This window comes from Schistocerca serialis, chromosome 4, assembly GCF_023864345.2.
Source record: "Schistocerca serialis cubense isolate TAMUIC-IGC-003099 chromosome 4, iqSchSeri2.2, whole genome shotgun sequence".
In the NCBI taxonomy this organism is placed as follows: domain Eukaryota; kingdom Metazoa; phylum Arthropoda; class Insecta; order Orthoptera; family Acrididae; genus Schistocerca; species Schistocerca serialis.
In genome coordinates, this window is record NC_064641.1 from 86,799,696 (window position 1) to 86,820,863 (window position 21,168).

A 21,168-nucleotide genomic window follows, 5' to 3' on the forward strand; every position below is an offset into this window, starting at 1 on the left:
CTATCTCAAAGGCTGACAGATAAGAAAGATAAATTAAACTCAATGCAAAAAGAAAAAGAAGTTGCTGGGCCCAAGTTAACATAAGTAAAACAAAGGAAATAAGAATAAATTCTCGTAAAATGGAAGTGCCACTACTTTTAGGGGAGCAGCAAGTGGAGATTGTCAATTCATTCCTGTATCTGGGTAATGTGTTGATAGAAGATGGTGGAGCCAGAGAAGATGTGAAGAACTGCATGAAGAAGGCAAATGCTGCCTTCATATAACTGTACCCAATATGGAGAAACAGAAACATCACATGCAAAACCAAAATTCATATTTTCAATACAAATGCATTGTCTGTTCTCCCAGAAACAAAGATAACATCGTAATTACAGAGCTTCATAAATAAGTGTCTCTGCTGCATAATGAATATCTGGTGGCCAGAAAAAATAAATAATGAAGATCTCTGGAAAAAATGGCTCTGAGCACTATGGGACTTAACATCTGTGGTCATCAGTCCCCTAGAACTTAGAACTACTTAAACCTAAGTAACCTAAGGACATCACACACATCCATGCCCGAGGCAGGATTCGAGCCTGCGACCGTAGCAGTCGCGCGGTTCCGGACTGAGCGCCTAGAACCGCTAGACCACTGCGGCCGGCGAAGATCTCTGGAGAGAAACAAACAAGACACCTATAGAGGAACAGATACATGATAGAAAGTAGAGGTACATGGAGGAGGATGGTGGAAGGGGAAGCAAGGAGAGTTGGCAAGACCTGGGTGGAACTGAGAGAAATGGCCAAAGACAGAGATGCATGGCAAGTTCTCTTGGGTGTCCTGTGACCCCATAGGGGTCAAAGGAATTAAGGCGTGTAAGCCAATGTCCAGAAAGTAGGTACTGATTTGGAAAAAAAGACCCTCCTTTCTTCAATCCAAAATTTATTTTTACAAGAAAGAGCATTTCTTAAACTATTTTTCTACATAGCTGTCACCATAGTTCAGACATAAGTCAAGTGAGAAATCAAATTTTCTACGCCCTATTCACACCAAGATGGCACTAGTGAAAAGAGAGAGTGTTTTTTGCATAATTTTTTGCTTGCTGAATTCCTTCCCAGAGGTGAATGCGTCAATGTAGTACAGTATGCAGTTCAAAACAAAAGCCGTATAATGCTCAGTCAAGGCATTGTGTTGCTTCAAGACAGTGCAAGACCCCTGTTTGCTGGTGCCACTCAAAACCTTATTCAACAATTCAACTGAGAGCAGTTCATTCGCCTGCTGTACAGCCCCAGTCTCACACCTTCTGTCTACTACTTGTTCTTGAACTTGAAACATGATTCTGGAGGAAAGTGCTTTCACAGCAATGACAAGGCAAAAAACAGTGTTCAACAGTGGCTGTCTTCACTAGCAGCATCTTTCTACGTAGAGTGTTACAGTTTTGTGTTGTGAACATTTTTACTTAACAACTTAGATGACACTTAAATGTCTCTGTTTTATCAGACACAGACTGTTACATGCTCTTTGGCACAATGACAGTTTTTGTCATTGTTAAGCTTTACTGTGTAGACTTTTAATAAACTATTGTTTTTGAACAAAGAAAAATCTGTATCGTTGCGAAATAACTAAACAAAGAGGGCATAGAAAAGCTGGTTTCCCGCTACAGAAACTGCAGAAGGAGGCTATTAATTACATTAGAAATATATCATGTAAGTAGTCCTGCAGAAATAAATTTAAATAATTTCAAATACTGACTGTACAGCTATGGATAAATATGTTTTTAAGAGTAACCTTTCCTGCTTTGCTGAACAAAGATGTTAACAATACAGCATTAAATTTACAGAAAACAGTTATGTACAGAAAAAAAATGCTTAAGTTAAGCAAAAAATAACCTGAAATTGCTGGATTCATATTTAATGATAAATTTCCATGCTGATCAAGAACACAAAACATGGTCTTCTTTCAAACAAAAATTAAGAAGTCACCTGATCTTGGCTTCTTGTTACAATGTAAGGGGATTTTTAGCACCAGTTCACAAGGTTTCCATGATACTTCAATGACAGATTGGAATAAAAGGCAATTATTCCCTTGGTAATTTGTCTGCCACAAAATAATAAATTGTAAATATAATATACAGAAGTATGCAACGGTGCATAGTAAACTTTACCTGAAACTTGAAATTTGTCTGAAGCTAGAAAACTGCTAGTAGTAAGTGTAAACATGAAACTATTACATGTTTCTGTTAGATGCGTCTTCTATAAATATCAAATGATTTGTTAATTTAGACCCTGAGATGTCCAGCATCACTGTAAATGTGATCAACAGATGAAAAATTGACATCTTGGGTTGTCGGGTGTTCTGCCGGATATCAGCGTCGTACTTGCACGATATTTCGGTCACGTAGCTCGAGACCTTCATCAGGTGCGACCTGAGACTGCTCCTCGAGTGGACCTGGTCCAGTATTTATGCCTATGGCCTTCCCCCTCCACCAACGGCTGCAGGCGCTACCTCTGTGGTCCGCGCCCATTCCCTGTGACCTGCTGGAGCGTTGCTGCTCCGTTTTCCGTCCGCTGCGGTTTTAGGTGTTCCCTCTGCGGTCCGCGCCCACCAAACCCGCTGTGTAGGTTTTCGGTACACACTGTGGCCAATTGATCCATCTGCTTTCCTCTGGACTAGTACATCCAGAAATGACAGCTGGCCATTCTTCTCCAGCTGTCATTTCTGGATGTACTAGTCCAGAGGAAAGCAGATGGATCAATTGGCCACAGTGTGTACCGAAAACCTACACACACTGATTTATATCTGCAGGCCAGCAGTTGTCACCACCCTGCACAAAAAAATGGGGCTCTGAAGACTTTAGTCCACAGAGCACGTGCCCTATCAGACCAAGAGAATCTACCCATAGAGATAGAACGTCTCAAAACAGTTTTCTCCAAGAATGGATACATGGACAGACAAATTGAGAGGGCACTCCGACCAGCCACTATACCACAGGTTCCTGAAGAAGACCAAGATGAAGCAAGGAAGGTGGCATATCTGCCCTATGCTGGCTCTATTTCTGCCAGAATCAGTAGGATCCTGCGTAAACACAATATCAAGTGTGTTTTCTGTCCATCCAACAAGATCGTGGGACTGCTGGGGAGTGTCAAAGACGACCTGGGGTTACGAAAACCAGGGATTTACAATATACCTTGTCAATGTGGCATGTCCTACATTGGCCAGACGACAAGAACTGTGGAGATCAGGTGCAAAGAACATCATAGGCACACTAGGTTAAGACAGGTGACTAAGTCAGCCATTGCTGAACACTGTCTAGAACTAGATCATGCCATGAAGTATGAGGATACCAAGATTCTAGCACAAACACCCAGATTTTGGGACAGTGTTATAAGAGAATCGATTGAGATTAAAATGGCTGACGATCTTATGAATCGTGACACAGGGTACCAGCTAAGCAGAGCCTGGGATCCGGCTCTGGAAGTGTTAAAGGAGCAACGGGGCCAGCTGCAACACTACACAAACAGAAGAACCAGAGACATGGAGATGGTAAACGAGCCCCTGACGGACTGCCAGGAGCACCAGACCGAAGATAGAACACCCAGAAATGGGACTGGTGGGCGCGGACCGCAGAGGGAACATCCAGAGCCGCAGCAGACGAAAAACGGAGCGGCAACGCTCCAACAGGTCGTGGTGAGCGGGCGCGGACCGCAGGGGGAACGCCTGGTACCCCAGACCGTAGATGAAACCCCCAGGAGCGGATTTGGTGGGCGCGGACCGCAGAGGGAACACCTAGAACCGCAGCGGACAGAAAACGGAGCAGCAACGCTCCAGCAGGTCACAGGGAATGGGCGCGGACCACAGAGGAAGCGCCTGCAGCCGTTGGTGGAGGGGGAAGGCCATAGGCATAAATACTGGACCAGGTCCACTCGAGGAGCAGTCTCAGGTCGCACCTGATGAAGGTCTCGAGCTACGTGACCGAAATATCGTGCAAGTACGACGCTGATATCCGGCAGAACACCCGACAACCCAAGATGTCATTAGATCGCCGGGAAAGCCTGAAGAGTTACATCAGATGAAAAATTAATAAATGAATTTGTCCCTTACATACCAGGAAGTGCTAATGATTGGCAGTTGTCAATCCATGAGCTGGAACTTACATTAAAATAGTTGGTAGGACGTACTTGCTGTTGCCCAACTGTTAGTTACCCTATGTGAGGAAAGTTCTGTGTGCCGGTTGTCTGTGAAAGCACAAGCTACAGCCTCTGTGTGTTTGTATTTCACTATTTGTATGTTGTGTTTCAGAGGTGTAGAGAAAGAACCAGCCGAGTATTTGCATAAACAAATGGGGAAAACTGACTAAACACCATACTCCAGCAGGCCAATGGCCATTATTTCCAGAATATGGATTAGATCCTTTTCTGGCTCAGTTCCCTGTCACCTCCATTTCGTGCATTAAGCAATATGAGTAGGTCGAATATATGCAGAAATGCAAGTTGCCAATGATACTAGTCTAATGAAAATCTAACAAAAGCACTTATAAAACTCAGTAACATTAACGTACCTTCTTTTGAAACTGCAACAGAGCCAATAATAACTAAATCAACTTTGATCTTGGCATCCAATCCAATGGGTTTTCCATACAGCTCAAGTCCTTTTCGAGATGCTCCAACTCTACAATCTTTATTTGATGCACCCACTGGCAACTGTATTTGTTTTAATAATCCATTGCGTAAACGTGGTATTGGCACTAACACAGTTTTTCCTGCCTGTGGGGCAAAATGAAAAATAAAATAAAACTCATCATACAGATGAGAAACAAATGACAGTAATTTAAATAAGATGAGAATATTTTCATTATTTAAATAAGAAATATACAATAAAATACAAAAATCACATTAAAAATGGGATTAAACATTTCACACCTTTGGTTCATGGCATGGTAGTTGTCCCAAAATCCTTTAACCACAATTTCACGTTTATTGTTTGTATGCTAACTAGTTCATCATTATTACCTTGCAAAACACCTCCTGCACTCTCTATGTTATCAGTGCCTGAAGAGTTCAACTGGATCTTGAACACTAGGGAAGTATTTCTAAAGATGTTCTACCAGCAAACTTTTTTCCAAGCAAGATAGTTCCCCAGTATTCTACCAAAAGAAATCCATCTTGCTATTTGCATAATCTATGATTGAATGTATGTGATTGTTCCACTAAGTAAATCCACAAAATATTTCCAAAGTATTTGAATGAAATGACTAGCTCTACTGGTTAATCATGATGCCAAAAACTACTGGATTTTGAGTTTTTAAAGCCTACTACTGTGTATTTATACTTGTTTGCGTCACTTGGATACCTTTCCAAGACCAGACTTCATAGTATTATGATTTTTACAGAATATACCCTCCATTTTGATAAATGTGTCACATATGAAGCATGCCATGATTGTAAATAATATTCTCCGAAAAATTTATTAACATATTATGCACAATCCTATCATACATTCTTGGGGCACAATTAAATTCCATTCATGACAATATGTTACATTCTGGCTGTCAGGATGTTTTCAATTAAGTCAAAAACCTAGATCAATATTACACATTACAATAATTTCCCTGACAGATTTTGATGTAGTACAAAATCCGAAGCTTTTTTAAAGTCAAAAACCACTGAATCCAAATCTGACTTCTGAGATACAATGTGTCAAGAGCATGTGTCTGAGCACTGGCGCTCACATAATCAGTATGCTGCTTGCCAAGGAAACTGTCGTTTCATTCTGGGTACATAATTAAAGTCATAAAAGTCCAGTAAAACTAGTGGTGATTGATACAGAGTATTCAACTCCAGGTTTAAGTTTCAATAATTTCATCTGATCCCCCTCCACCCTGCCTCCCCAAGAAGGTGGTGGTGTATTGCCACGAGAAACCAATACTCATGATATACAGGGTGAGCACAAAGTCTTGCCCAGATTATAAAATTTTTTAACAGAATAACCATTTGACATAATAAGTTACATTTGATGTCATTAGGCAGGTTAGTGTTATTAGTTGTTGTGACCAGCAGATGGCGCTTGTGCTCTACAACACCGACGCAGTCTGTTAGGTCACATTAGTTGCTGGCGAAATGGCGTCAAAGCAGGAGAAAGCGCAATGTGTGATTTGGTTTCACGAAATGAAACCGTCCATCAGTGCCCAGTGTAAGTTTTGGGCTTCTCATGGAAGCAGCCCTCCTGATGTTAAATCAATAAAGTGATGGTAGGCAACGTTTAATGAAACAGGCAGCATTGAAGATCGTCCTCAAAGTGGCAGGCCTCGTGAGAGTGATGAAACTGTTGATCGTGTTCGGCAATCGTTTCAACAGAGTCCATCTAAATCAACTCATCAAGCATCATGTGAACTTCAAATACCGCAAGCAAGTGTGGTGAAGATTCTTCATGAAAGGCTTACATTGCATGCTTACAAAGTGCAAATCGTGCAGGCCTTGCAACTGAATGATTTTCTGACACATGCTGAATTTGCAACTGAGATTCTCAACAGGATTGATGGGGCTAACAATTACTTAAATCGCATATGCTTTACTGATTAATCCACCTTTCATGTCAGTGGAATGGTAAATAGGCATAATGTCCATATATGGGGTTCAGAGTCTCCACATGCTACTGTATAGTTACAGTGAAACAGCGCAAAATTGAATGTTTCTGCGGCCTCATGTGTAACAAGGTTTTTGGTCCATTTTTCTTTGCAGAAAAATTAATTACCACTAACATTTACTTAGATGGTTTGCAACAGGTCATTGCCCCACAGTTAGAAGAATATCAACCATGGATAATTTTCCAGCAAGATGGAGCACCCTGCCCCACTGGGCTTTGATAGTGCATGATTTCCTGGATGAAACATTTCCGGATCAGTGAATTGGAAAGAATGGTCCAACACCCTGGCCATCCCGTTCTCCAGACATGACACCCCTTGACTTTTTTTTTCTGGGGCTATATGAAGGATAGAGTCTTCGTCACACCGGCTGCTGATGTCAACGAACTGAAGGCTAGGATATAAGCTGCTGTGGGTACTGTGACAGAACACGTTACAAAACACCTGACGGGAACTGGAATACCGTCTCGACATTCTCCGAGCTACCAAGGGAGCACACGTTGAGGTTTACTAATGTAAGTGGTCTTAATAAAAAACTAGTAACACTAACCCACGTAACGGCAACAAATGTAAATTATTATGTCAAACAGTTATTCTGTAATAAATTGTTATGATCAGGTCACGACTTTGTGCTTACCACAGTCTAGATCTAAACTGATGCCAAACATCAGCCGATGCTACAGACAGCCACTCTAACCCTACACAGTCTTTCTCAGAAGTCAGGAAATCAAAGTTATATGTGAGTTTGTAAGCTTTTAAATGATATTTGTGTTGAGTAGCATACTATTATTCATGAAAACTGCTGAAAAATGAACAAAGGAAATGTGTAACTGATGTGGAAGTTACTGAAGATTAAAAGGATGACACAGCAACAGTTTGAAAGTGGGCACCGCAGTTCAGCTGCCAAGAGGATTTTTCCTGACATCTTAAATCACTGAACAACAACCAGTGAATAAAATGGAAGCAATCAGCTTCACAATCAATTACAGGCCAGTTTCAGTGGCCTCACACTTTCTAAATTACTTGAGAGAGTAATTGTTGTTGAGATGGAATATTTCTTCAGTAAATACAGCTTGCTTAGCAAATCACAACATGGATTCCTAGAAGAGAAATCCAAACAGCAGTACCGATTCCTAGAAGAGAAATCCAAACAGCAGTACCAACTTTTTTCTGTAAAGTGTTGAATAAAGGAAGCAAAGAATCAGATTTTTAAATTCTTATTTAGGTGATAGAAGAAAATGTGCCATACCATATTTAAAAAATGAGGAGCAGTTTCTACAGTGAAAAATATCATGCCAAAATGTTTATGTGCTTCCAAATGAAAACAATGGGCCATTTTTTTATCTTATTAACATAACATATCACAGTGGCCAAATTTGATACACAACACCAAGAAAGGGTTGCATAAGTAGCTCAAAGTTAGTGAACTATTGCAGTTATATTAGTTAGGAATGTACTCAAGTGTTTTAAATGCAAAACGGTAATGAGAACAAGTTGTCTGATTACAGAATATCTTATGATAAATAAACACCCACTGTCAGCCACTGTAGCTGAGTGGACAGCATGCTGGCTTGTCATGCCAGGAGGGGCCGGGTTCAATTTCCGGATGGATTGGAGATTTTCTCTGCTCTGGAACTGGGTGTTTGTGTTGTCTTCATCATCATCATTTCATCCTCATTGACGCGCAAGTTGCCGAAGTGGTGTCACCTCAAAAGACTTGCACCAAGCAATCAGGTCTACCCGCTGGGAGGCCCTTGCCATACATTTCAATGAACACCCTCTGAATAAGGGTAAGTGTTCCCCACCCCCTCCCCCCCCATCTCCTGTGGACATAAATGTTGAATCACTGTCTCTGGGAAGAATATAAACAAACTACTCCAGTCCCATTACAGAATTATCCTATCCCACTGGTGGCAAGGCCACCTGTGAAACTAGTCAAAGCAGGCGAAGTTTTCAGTCCCGTTTATGTGCCTGTCGACAACTCAATGCCTCTCCTATTCAGTAAGTAGTTACAGTTAAACCTCTTTATAATGTTCCTCCATATAACGTTTTCCTCTATGTTACATTTGTTTTTTTCGGTCCCGACTAAAAGCCCATATAAACAATGTTAAATTTTCCACTTTACTGCGTTTCCTCTATATTAAGATTTCCTCCATGTAATGCTCATATTTTTGGAACCCTGGTCAATTATTTACCTCTTTATAATGTTTAAGTGACTGGATGTAGACGCATCGTTTTCTGTTCTGTGGATTCACAGTTTGCACCGGCTCGGAAAGCCTGCGCTCAGTGTGTTTCATATGTCAGTGGCAGAACCTGGTCACGTTACATGTGACGCACATTCTGCTTGTGATCTTTTTGGTGCCATTTACTTTCACCCATCCACCTACCGGGCCCCATGTTTTAATTACAAAAAACTAATCATTTGATACATTGATCATTTGCAATGAATATCATATTACAGTATTGTGAAAGTTTAAAATGTCATCTATGGCACCATTTGTCAAAGCTGGTTAGTGGTATCCCGATCTTCAGTAATGCCCTATAATTATTATTTGGAAGCCTTCCTCTTTATAGTGTTTTCCTCTATACAGTGTTCAGAATTTGTGGTCCCTTGAAAAACGATATATAGAGGTTTCACTGTATCTTTACTCCTGAATTGTTTGCTTTCTTTCAAGAGTTTTAATTCCCATACTTATTAGATATTTTTCCCGAGGGCACGCAGCTTTACTGTATGATTAAATGTTGATGGCATCCTCTTGGGTAAAGTATTCCGCAGGTAAAATAGTCCCCCATTCGGATCTCTGGGCGGGGACTGCTCAAGAGGACGTTGTTATCAGGGAAAAGAAAACGCATTCTACGGATCGGAGCGTGGAATGTCAAATCCCTTAATCGGGCAGGTAGGTTAGAAAATTTAAAAAGGGAAATGGATAGGTTAAAGTTAGATGTAGTGGGAATTAGTGAAGTTTGGTGGCAGGAGGAACAAGGCTTTTGGTCAGGTGAATTCAGGGTTATAAATACAAAATCAAATAGGGGTAATGCAGGAGTAGGTTTAATAATGAATAAAAGAATAGGAGTGCGGGTAAGCTACTACAAAGAGCATAGTGAACGCATTATTGTAGCCAAGAGAGACATGAAGCCCACACCTACTACAGTAGTACAAGTTTATATGCCAACTAGCTCTGCAGATGATGAAGAAATTGATGAAATGTATGATGAGATAAAATAAATTATTCAGGTAGTGAAGGGAGACAAAAATTTAATAGTCATGGAATTCGACAGTAGAAAAGGAGGAGAAGGAAATTTAGTACGTGAATATGGACTGGGGCTAAGAAATGAAAGAGAAAGCCGCCTGGCAGAATTTTGCACAGAGCATAACAAGCTAACACTTGGTTCAAGAATCAAGAAAGAAGGTTGTATACATAGAAGAACCCTGGAGATACTAGAAGGTTTCAGATAGATTATATAATGGTAAGACAGAGATTTAGGAACGAGATTTTAAATTGTAAGACATTTCCAGGAGCAGAGGTGGACTCTGACCACAATATATTGGTTATGAACTGTAGATTAAAACTGAAGAAAATGCAAAAAGGTGGGAATTTAAGGAGATGGGACCTGGATAAACTGAAAGAACCAGAGGTTGTACAGAGTTTCAGGGAGAGCATAAGGGAACAATTGACAGGAATGGGGGAAAGAAATACAGAAGAAGAAGAATGGGTAGCTTTGAAGGATGAAATAGTGAAGGCAGCAGAGGAGCAAGTAGGTAAAAAGACAAGGGCTAGTAGAAATCCTTGGGTAACAGAAGAGATACTGAATTTAATTGATAAAAGGAGAAAATACAAAAATGCAGTAAGTGAAGCAGACAAAAAGGAATACAAACATCTCAAAAATGAGATCGACAGGAAGTGCAAAATGGCTAAGCAGGGATGGCTAGAGGACAAATGTAAGGATGTAGAGGCTTATCTCATGAGGGGTAAAATAGATACTGCCTACTGGAAAATTAAAGAGACCTTTGGAGACAAGAGAACCACTTGCATGAATATCAAGAGCTCAGATGGAAACCCAGTTCTAAGCAAAGAAGGGAAAGCAGAAAGGTGGAAGGAGTATATAGAGGGTCTATACAGGGGCGATGTTCTTGAGGACAATATTAGGGAAATGGAAGAGGAGGTAGATGAAGATGAAATGGAAGATATGATACTGCATGAAGAGTCTGAGAGAGCACTGAAAGACCTAAGTCAAAACAAGGCCCCGGGAGTAGACAACATTCCATTAGAACTACTGACAGCCTTGGGAGAGCCAGTCCTGACAAAACCCTACCATCTGGTGAGCAAGATGTACGAGACAGGCGAAATTCCCTCAGACTTCGAGAAGAATATAATAATTCCAATCCCAAAGAAAGGTGTTGACAGATGTGAAAATTACCGAACTATCAGTTTAATAAGTCACAGCTGCAAAATACTAATGCGATTTCTTTACAGACGAATTGAAAAACTGGTAGAAGCCGACCACGGGGAAGATCAGTTTGGGTTCCATAGAAATGTTGGAACATGTGAGGCAATACTGACCCTACAACTTGTTGTTGTTGTGGTCTTCAGTCCTGAGACTGGTTTGATGCAGCTCTCCATGCTACTCTATCCTGTGCAAGCTTCTTCATCTACTGCAACCTACATCCTTCTGAATCTGTTTCGTGTATTCATCTCTTGGTAACCCTCTATGATTTTTACCCTCCACACTTTCCTCCAATACTAAATTGGTGATCCCTTGGAAGAGCAGTTGAATGGAAAGGACAGTGTCTTGAAAGGAGAGTATAAGATGAACATCAACAAAAGCAAAATGAGGATAATGGAATGTAGTCGAATTAAGTTGGGTGATGCTGAGGGAATTAGATTAGGAAATGAGATACTTAAAGTAGTAAAGGAGTTTTGCTATTTGGGGAGCAAAATAACTGATGATGGTTGAAGTAGAGATGATATAAAATGTAGACTGGCAATGGCAAGGAAAGCGTTTCTGAAGAAGAGAAATTTGTTAACATCGAGGTAAGTGTCAGGAAGTCATTTCTGAAAGTATTTGTATGGAGTGTAGCCATGTATGGAAGTGAAACATGGGCGATAAATAGATCGGACAAGAAGAGAATAGAAGCTTTCGAAATGTGGAGCTACAGAAGAATGCTGAAGATTAGACGGGTAGATCACATAACTAATGAGGAGGTATTGAATAGAATTGGGGAGGAGTTTGTGGCACAACTTGACTAGAAGAAGGGTTCGGTTGGTAGGACATGTTCTGAGGCATCAAGCGATCACCAATTTAGTACTGGAGGGCAGCGTGGAGGGTAAAAATTGCAGAGGGAGACCAAGAGATGAATACACTAAGCAGATACAGAAGGATGTAGGCTGCAGTAGGTACTAGGAGATGAAGAAGCTTGCACAGGATAGAGTAGCATGGAGAGCTGTATCAAACCAGTCTCAGGACTGAAGACCACAACAACAACAACAACATTAGATATTTTGATGCATCAGCATCTTACATGGAAAATCATATCAGTTAATATGTATAAAATTATTAGCTGTGCTCTGTACTCATTAAACTGTCTCACAACCATAATAACTACTGCCCTGGAAGAAATGTACAACCGATTAATACATCCACATTCACATATGGGATTAAAATTTAGGGTGGGAGATGTGCAGCCTATGTGGATACTGTATTCAGGCTCCAGAAGAGAGCAGTTGTAATAATTTAGTAACACAAACAAAATACAATCCTGTAGTGACTGTTTCAGTAAAATGTTGTGCTAAAAGTGAACCACCAAATACTGCAATTTATAATCAGAAAATTTGTGAGAAGTTGAAAAAATGTACTAAAGAGATTGCCTACACTATGCTTGTCTGTTCTCTTCTAGGATATTTCTGTATGAGGTGGTATCCTTACCAGATAGGTTTGACAGATGACATCAAAAAATTTCAAAGGAAGGGACCTCATTTTGTATTGTCGTGAAATAAGGGAGAATGTGTCATGGATACAATGCCAATGTGGATGGTATCATAAAAATGATAGTGCATCTCACTGCACTGAGATTTTTTCACAAAATTTCAATCACCAACTTTCTCCTCTGAATCCAAAGATATTTTGTTGTCTCCTATGGGGACATGACAATCATAATTTTTATTTCCCTTAATTTGTTGCTGCAGGTGTCTCTACAAGATAATTTCGCTATAAATGTTACAGCTTTCTTTTGTAGCTTTAATAATCTTCGTATACACGCATTTGCATTTCCCCATACCAGGATACCATATTACAGTTGGGTTTGGACTAGCCCATAGTATATCATTAGTATTGTTTGTGTGTTTCTTGTGCTCAAAGTTTTTCTCATTAGAAATATAATTGCCCTCACGTTACAACAGGTGTTATTTATATGATTCTCCCAAGTCAAATACCTGTCCACCATCACACAAGGAAATATACTGTTATGTCAGCAGTAATGTTCCATGTGGGAAAACCATATATCAACACTAAACATCACATTAAGGAATTGCAATGGGTATATACAGCCAGCCTTTGAAGATATAATTTGTTGCGCAGTGAAGCTTCGTCAATTATTGATCAGAACAAATGGCAGTACAATGTGTGTCTGTGTGTTAAAGACTTGGACTGAAGAGACCACTGGAATTTGTCACATGATGTTGTTGTTGTTGTTGTTGTGGTCTTCACTCCTGAGACTGGTTTGATGCAGCTCTCCATGCTACTCTATCCTGTGCAAGCTTTTTCATCTCCCAGTACCTACTGCAACCTACATCCTTCTGAATCTGCTTAGTGTATTCATCTCTTGGTCTCCCTCTACGATTTTTACCCTCCACGCTGCCCTCCAATACTAAATTGGTGATCCCTTGATGCCTCAGAACATGTCCTACCAACCGATCCCTTCTTCTGGTCAAGTTGTGCCACAAACTTCTCTTCTCCCCAATCCTATTCAATACTTCCTCATTAGTTATGTGATCTACCCATCTAATCTTCAGCATTCTTCTGTAGCACCACATTTCGAAAGCTGCTATTCTCTTCTTGTCCAAACTATTTATCGTCCATGTTTCACTTCCATACATGGCTACACTCCATACGAATACTTTCAGAAATGACTTCCTGACACTTAAATCAATACTGGATGTTAACAAATTTCTCTTCTTCAGAAACGCTTTCCTTGCCATTGATAGCCTACATTTTATATCCTCTCTACTTCGACCATCATCAGTTATTTTGCTCCCCACATAGCAAAACTCCTTTACTACTTTAAGTGCCTCATTTCCTAATCTAATTCCCTCAGCATCACCCGACTTAATTAGACTACATTCCATTATCCTTGTTTTGCTTTTGTTGATGTTCATCTTATATCCTCCTTTCAAGACACTGTCCATTCCATTCAACTGCTCTTCCAAGTCCTTTGCTGTCTCTGACAGAATTACAATGTCATCGGCGAACCTCAAAGTTTTTATTTCTTCTCCATGAATTTTAATACCTACTCCGAATTTTTCTTTTGTTTCCTTAACTGCTTGCTCAATATACAGATTGAACAACATCGGGGAGAGGCTACAACCCTGTCTTACTCCCTTCCCAACCACTGCTTCCCTTTCATGTCCCTCGACTCTTATAACTGCCATCTGGTTTCTGTACAAATTGTAAATAGCCTTTCGCTCCCTGTATTTTACCCCTGCCACCTTTAGAATTTGAAAGAGAGTATTCCAGTCAACATTGTCAAAAGCTTTCTCTAAGTCTACAAATGCTAGAAACGTAGGTTTGTCTTTCCTTAATCTTTCTTCTAAGATAAGTCGTAAGGTCACTATTGCCTCACGTGTTCCAGTGTTTCTACGGAATCCAAACTGATCTTCCCCGAGGTTGGCTTCTACTAGTTTTTCCATTCGTCTGTAAAAAATTCGTGTTAGTATTTTGCAGCTGTGACTTATTAAGCTGATAGTTCGGTAATTTTCACATCTGTCAACACCTGCTTTCTTTGGGATTGGAATTATTATATTCTTCTTGAAGTCTGAGGGTATTTCGCCTGTTTCATACATCTTGCTCACCAGATGGTAGAGTTTTGTCAGGACTGGCTCTCCCACATCCGTCAGTAGTTCCAATGGAATATTGTCTACTCCGGGGGCCTTGTTTCGACTCAGGTCTTTCAGTGCTCTGTCAAACTCTTCACACAGTATCGTATCTCCCATTTCATCTTCATCTACATCCTCTTCCATTTCCATAATATTGTCCTCAAGTACATCGCCCTTGTATAGACCCTCTATATACTCCTTCCACCTTTCTGCTTTCCCTTCTTTGCTTAGAACTGGGTTTCCATCTGAGCTCTTGATATTCATACAAGTCGTTCTCTTATCTCCAAAGGTCTCTTTAATTTTCCTGTAGGCGGTATCTATCTTACCCCTAGTGAGATAGGCCTCTACATCCTTACATTTGTCCTCTAGCCATCCCTGCTTAGCCATTTTGCACTTCCTGTTGATCTCATTTTTGAGACGTTTGTATTCCTTTTTGCCTGCTTCACTTACTGCATTTTTATATTTTCTCCTTTCATCAATTAAATTCAATATTTCTTCTGTTACCCAAGGATTTCTACTAGCCCTCGTCTTTTTACCTACTTGATCCTCTGCTGCCTTCACTACTTCATCCCTCAAAGCTACCCATTCTTCTTCTACTGTATTTATTTCCCCCATTCCTGTCAATTGCTCCCTTGTGCTCTCCCTGAATCTCTGTACAACCTCTGGTTCTTTTAGTTTATCCAGGTCCCATCTCCTTAAATTCCCACCTTTTTGCAGTTTCTTCAGTTTTAATCTACAGGTCATAACCAATAGATTGTGGTCAGAGTCCACATCTGCCCCTGGAAATGTCTTACAATTTAAAACCTGGTTCCTAAATCTCTGTCTTACCATTATATAATCTATCTGATACCTTTTAGTATCTCCAGGGTTCTTCCATGTATACAACCTTCTTTTATGATTCTTGAACCAAGTGTTAGTTATGATTATGTTGTGCTCTGTGCAAAATTCTACCAGGCGGCTTCCTCTTTCATTTCTGTCCCCCAATCCATATTCACCTATTATGTTTCCTTCTCTCCCTTTTCCTACACTCGAATTCCAGTCACCCATGACTATTAAATTTTCGTCTCCCTTCACAATCTGAATAATTTCTTTTATTTCATCATACATTTCTTCAATTTCTTCGTCATCTGCAGAGCTAGTTGGCATATAAACTTGTACTACTGTAGTAGGTGTGGGCTTCGTATCTATCTTGGCCACAATAATGCGTTCACTATGCTGTTTGTAGTAGCTTACCCGCATTCCTATTTTCCTATTCATTATTAAACCTACTCCTGCATTCCCCCTATTTGATTTTGTGTTTATAACCTTGTAGTCACCTGACCAGAAGTCTTGTTCCTCCTGCCACCGAACTTCACTAATTCCCACTATATCTAACTTCAACCTATCCATTCCCCTTTTTAAATTTTCTAACCTACCTGCCCGATTAAGGGATCTGACATTCCACGCTCCGATCCGTAGAACGCCAGTTTTCTTTCTCCTGATAACGACATCCTCTTGAGTAGTCCCCGCCCGGAGATCTGAATGGGGGACTATTTTACCTCCGGAATATTTTACCCAAGAGGACGCCATCATCATGTAATCATACAGTAAAGCTGCATGCCCTCGGGAAAAATGTTAGCAAATGTAAAACACCACATTCACGGTAAATACCAAACACAGAACTTCATCTTGAAAGTGTGATGGAACAATATGAAGCGACTGTCATTTATACTGTTTCATATGAATGCTGCCATCTGCAAAATGATATAATCAATAAAAAGAAATACACATGACTAGGATAAATAAAAGCATAGAGGTTTCACTAGATATAGGGAGATGTGTGTGCAAAGAATGAGAGACAGAAACAAAGAGTAATGTAAAACTGGTCTGTGTACATTACCTGACAATTTTGCAGACATTCAAACAACAAACAGCAATAAACTCTGTCAGCAGGGCAGAAGTAATAATTAAGAAAAGCCAAGGAATCTTTAGACATGAAAAATTGCAAAGGAAGAATTATGAACAATTTGTAGACTCAGCTGTTCCACAAAAATCAGATAGGCAACTAAATATGGCCTTAATAAGTAATGATAAGCAGGATAGTATAGACATGGAAAAAATTTAATGTGGTGAAAAATCAAAATGACACAATGACTGAAATAACAATGCTGACAAGTGTTACCTGCGAGAGAGCAGAGGTATGTGACAAAACTTTACATAAATAGAGATCTCCACCCTGCCCCCTTTCCCCTCCTGGATTCGGGAGGTATGACAAATGTTTGCTAGGAGAAACATGCAAATAGTTTGGTATTCCATAGGTTTACATGCCTATAACTTCTGCAGGTGAAGAAGATACTGAAAGAATGTACGATGAGATAAATTATACAGATGGTTAAGGGAGCCACAAATTTAACTGTGCTGGGAGAATAGAATTCAACAGCAGGAAAAGAAAAAATGGTTAGAGAACTTGGAGAGGGGTATACAAATAATAGGATAAAGTGCCTTGTTAAATTTTACACAAAGTATAATTTAACCACTGCTAACACTTGGTTTAAGAACCATTAAAGGAAGCTGTATATCCAAAAGAGACCTAGAGATACCAGAAGGTTTCAGATAAATTATATAATGGCTGTTCCATAAAAACAAGGGAGAACTGCCAGATATCCTGCCAGAAGACTCTGCGCCGAAATATCGTGGCAGGATGTTACCGATATTCGGCAGTTCTCCCGTGTTTTTATGGAACAATCAGTACGCCAGGAAGGCTTTAAACATATATAATGGCTGTTCTAAAAGTATCCGACATTTATTTGATCTTTATTCACATACAGCTGTTTGACACTAGTCACCTTCAAAGTTGTACTTTCAGTTTCTACGCAACTCTCCCACTGCTGCTGCACTGCTGGAAGCAGCAGAACTGACTCAATGCTAGATCAGGGGAACAGGGAAGCTGACAGACGACAGCTGACAAACCACAGCTGTATTGGTCAAAAAAACTCTGAATTGAGAGTGGGTGCATTATCATGGTGGAGGTGCCAACTGCGCACAGTAAACTGTTTGCATCTCCCTGCTTCAATAAGGTGATGCACAAACTCTCGGTAGTACTTTTTGTTGACATTAGTACCTTCTGGGGCATACTCATGATAAGACTACATCACAGGAATAAAAAAAAATGGTCAGCAAGGGTTCACACTGCTGCAGACTTCCCTTGCTTTTTTGGGTTTTGCAGATAACGGATGCTTCCATTGCGATGACTGGAACTTCGTTCCTGAGTAATACCGATAAACCCAAGACTCATCAACAGTGTTTACTGAAATAAGAAAGTCCAAATTAATGTTTAGAGACTCCAGCATGTCCTGTGTGATGTCTGAATGAAGTTGCTTCTGCTCAGTTGTTAGCAAATTCGGCACAAAATTTGCTGAGATCCTCCTGAGGATCAAGTATTCCTTTAAAATGGAATGAATGTAGCCAATGATACTTTTACCCTCGTCTGCAAGTTCACTGATTTGTCTATCCTGCATCACCAGGGTCTTACATGATCAACAACAACCTCATTTGTGGATGTTGACTACCTGAACATGCTTCACTCTTCACTGATGAGTGGCCATCTTTGAAGCAGTTGTACCACTCCTTTATCCACTGCTTCGTTCCCAAACACTTGTCAAATCTTGTGCATTGTTTTCAACCTGAGAATTGTCAAGCTTAAAACAAACTTTGATGCATTAATGTTGCTCAACTTTTTTTCTGTCATTTTGCCCACAACACAAAATCAGACAACTACCACTTACATATGTCTACTTGTCAACAACTAGACAGTGACTAGTTGCTACCATAGCCATGAAAAAAATCAGCCATGCACACTACATATGCCCATGAGCACAGAGAGCATGCATGCCCTGATACCACTGTTGGTTTCAACAATAACAAATAAAGTTGGATACTTTTACAAAATTCTTTGTATAATGGTAAGAATGAAATTTTGAAACCAATTTTTAAACTGCAAAACATTTCAAGAGACAAATGTGGACTCTTGGTATACTTAATGGTTATGATTGCTGAATAAAACAGAAGAAATTGCAGAAAATAATGAAATTAAGAAAATAGGACCTGGATAAGTGAGGGAACCCAAGGCTTTAAATGGAGCAATAGGTAACAAGTGAGTGAACGAAGAGAAAGGAATACAACAGCTGAAGCTCAGAGAGACAAATTGACAAGGCTCAGCAGAAATTATTTGACAGTACAAGAGATATTGAATGAAATTAAGGAAAGAGGAAAATATAAAATGCAGCAAATGGAACAGGAAAAAATGAATACTGGTGTCAAAAAAGTGAGCCTGACATAATGTGCAAAATGGCGAAGCTGGAAATGCTAGTGGAATATGCAGTGCTGTGGAACAGTGCATGGATAGGGGAAGATAGATGCCACCTACAGTAAAATTCAGACACCTCTGGAGGAAAGAGAAGCACCTGTGTGAATATTAAGAGATCAGATGATAAGCAAATACCAAGCAAAGAAGGGACAAGGGCTGAAACATGGAAGGAAACAAACTGAAAGACAATATTATGGAAAGGGGAGGGGAAACAAACAGGGATAAGAAGGAAAATATGATACTGTGAGAAACATTTGACAGAACAACAAAAGAGCTAAGTCAGAATAAGGTCCTTAGAGTAGACAACATTCCCTCAGAATTACTGAGATCCTTGAGAGAACCAAACATGACAAAACTGCCACCTGGTCTGCAAGATATACAAAAGAGGCAAAATATCCTCAGGCTTCATACAAGATGTAATAATTACAATTCCAAGCAAAGGAGGTGCCGACAGATGCGAATATTATCGAACTGTCAGTTTAATAAGGCATGGTTGTAAAATGCTCACACAAATTCTTCACAGAACAGAAAAACTCATAGAGGCTGACCTTGGGAAAGATCAGTGTGTGTCCCAGAGAAATGGAGGAACACACAAGGCAATACTGTCCCTACTACATGTACTGGAATACACACTGAAGAAATGCGAACATATGTTTAAAGCATTTGCAGTTTTAGAGAAAACTTTAGCCAATGTTCAGTAGAATGCACTCTTTGAAATTTTGAAGGTAGCATGGATAAAATAGAGCGAGCAACAGATTATCTACAACTCATGCAGACATCAGACTGCAGAAGGACATGAAAGGAAAGTGAAAGTTGAGAAAAGAGTGTGACAGATTCATTGCCTATCCCTAATGTTATCCGGTCTGCACATTTTGCAAGTAGTAAAAGAAACCAAAGTGTCATCTGGGAAAGGAATTTAAGTGCAGGAGAAAAAAATAAAAATTTTGAGGTTTGCTAATGACATCGAAATTCCACAACAAACAGTAAAGAAATTGGAAGATCAGTTGAACAGAATGGACAGTATCTCAAAAAGACATTTAAGATGAATACAGACAAGACATAAAACAAGGACGATGAAATGTACTAGAATTTAATCAGATGATGCTAATGGAATTAGATTATAAAATGAGACACTAAAAGTAGTAAATGAGTTTTGCTATTTGAGCAGCAACATGACTGGAGATGGCTGAAGTAGAGAGGATTTAAAATGCAGACTGGAAATGGCAAGAAAAGTGTTAACTCTTAGGAAATGTTTTCTGAAGATATTTGTCTGAAATGTAGCCTTTTAGAGAAATTAAATGTGGACAGCAAACAGTACAGACAAGAGGAAAATAGAAGTTTCAGAAATATGGTTCTACAGCAGAAAGTAATTAGATGGGTAGATCAGATATAACTAATGAATTGGGGAGAAAAGAAATTTATGGTACAACTTGATTAAAAGAAGGTATTGGTTAACAGGACACATCTAGAGGTATGAACAAACTATCAATTTGGCAATAGAGGGAAGTGTGGTGAGGGTAAAAAGTTGTAGAACAGCTCAAGGCTTCATTAAAATAAGCAGGTTCAAATGACTGTATGTTCCAGGAGATATAAATAGGCTTGTACATCATAGATCAGCATGGAGACATGTATAAAACAAGTCTTTGGACTGAAGATGACAACACCACCATCCTCTTCTAAGCATATTGTAGGAACTCTTCTGGCAAAGTACATGTTATCAAATTTTCAGGTATTTACTATGTATGGGAGGAGGGGTTGCCATTGTAAAAAAGATTTAATCTCAAAAAATTGTAGTAAACAATTGAAAGAAAACTGTGAGCAATGTTAGAATCAGGTGGAAGCAAATTTTTGATACAATAGATTTACAGATCTCTTAGTCCTTACTTCAATCCTAGTAGTGACAGGCAGAAAGGGTGACAATCCGTTGTACCAGAATTCCATGTAGGAGAAACCAGGAACTGTATCAAAGCTTACAATATAATCAAGAGTTATTTGGAGTATATTATTATTGATAGTTTTTTAATGCTTAAAGCAATGTTTCCAGAAAGTATTAGTAATGTAATTAAGACACAAAGTCTCTGAATAAAATTAGGACAATATAAGAAATGTGTCTGACA

At 39.6% G+C, this 21,168-nt stretch overlaps 1 protein-coding gene across 2 annotated transcripts in view; it reads right to left on the bottom strand.

Moving 5' to 3' along the window:
- LOC126473549 (methenyltetrahydrofolate synthase domain-containing protein) overlaps positions 1-21,168 on the bottom strand; it is a 151,961-nt gene that overhangs the window by 110,706 nt on the left and 20,087 nt on the right. For both annotated transcript variants that reach the window (XM_050100678.1, XM_050100677.1), the window contains one exon: positions 4,535-4,739. In XM_050100678.1, coding sequence (XP_049956635.1) covers positions 4,535-4,739 — 205 coding nt within the window. The remainder of the gene's footprint in view (positions 1-4,534; positions 4,740-21,168) is intronic.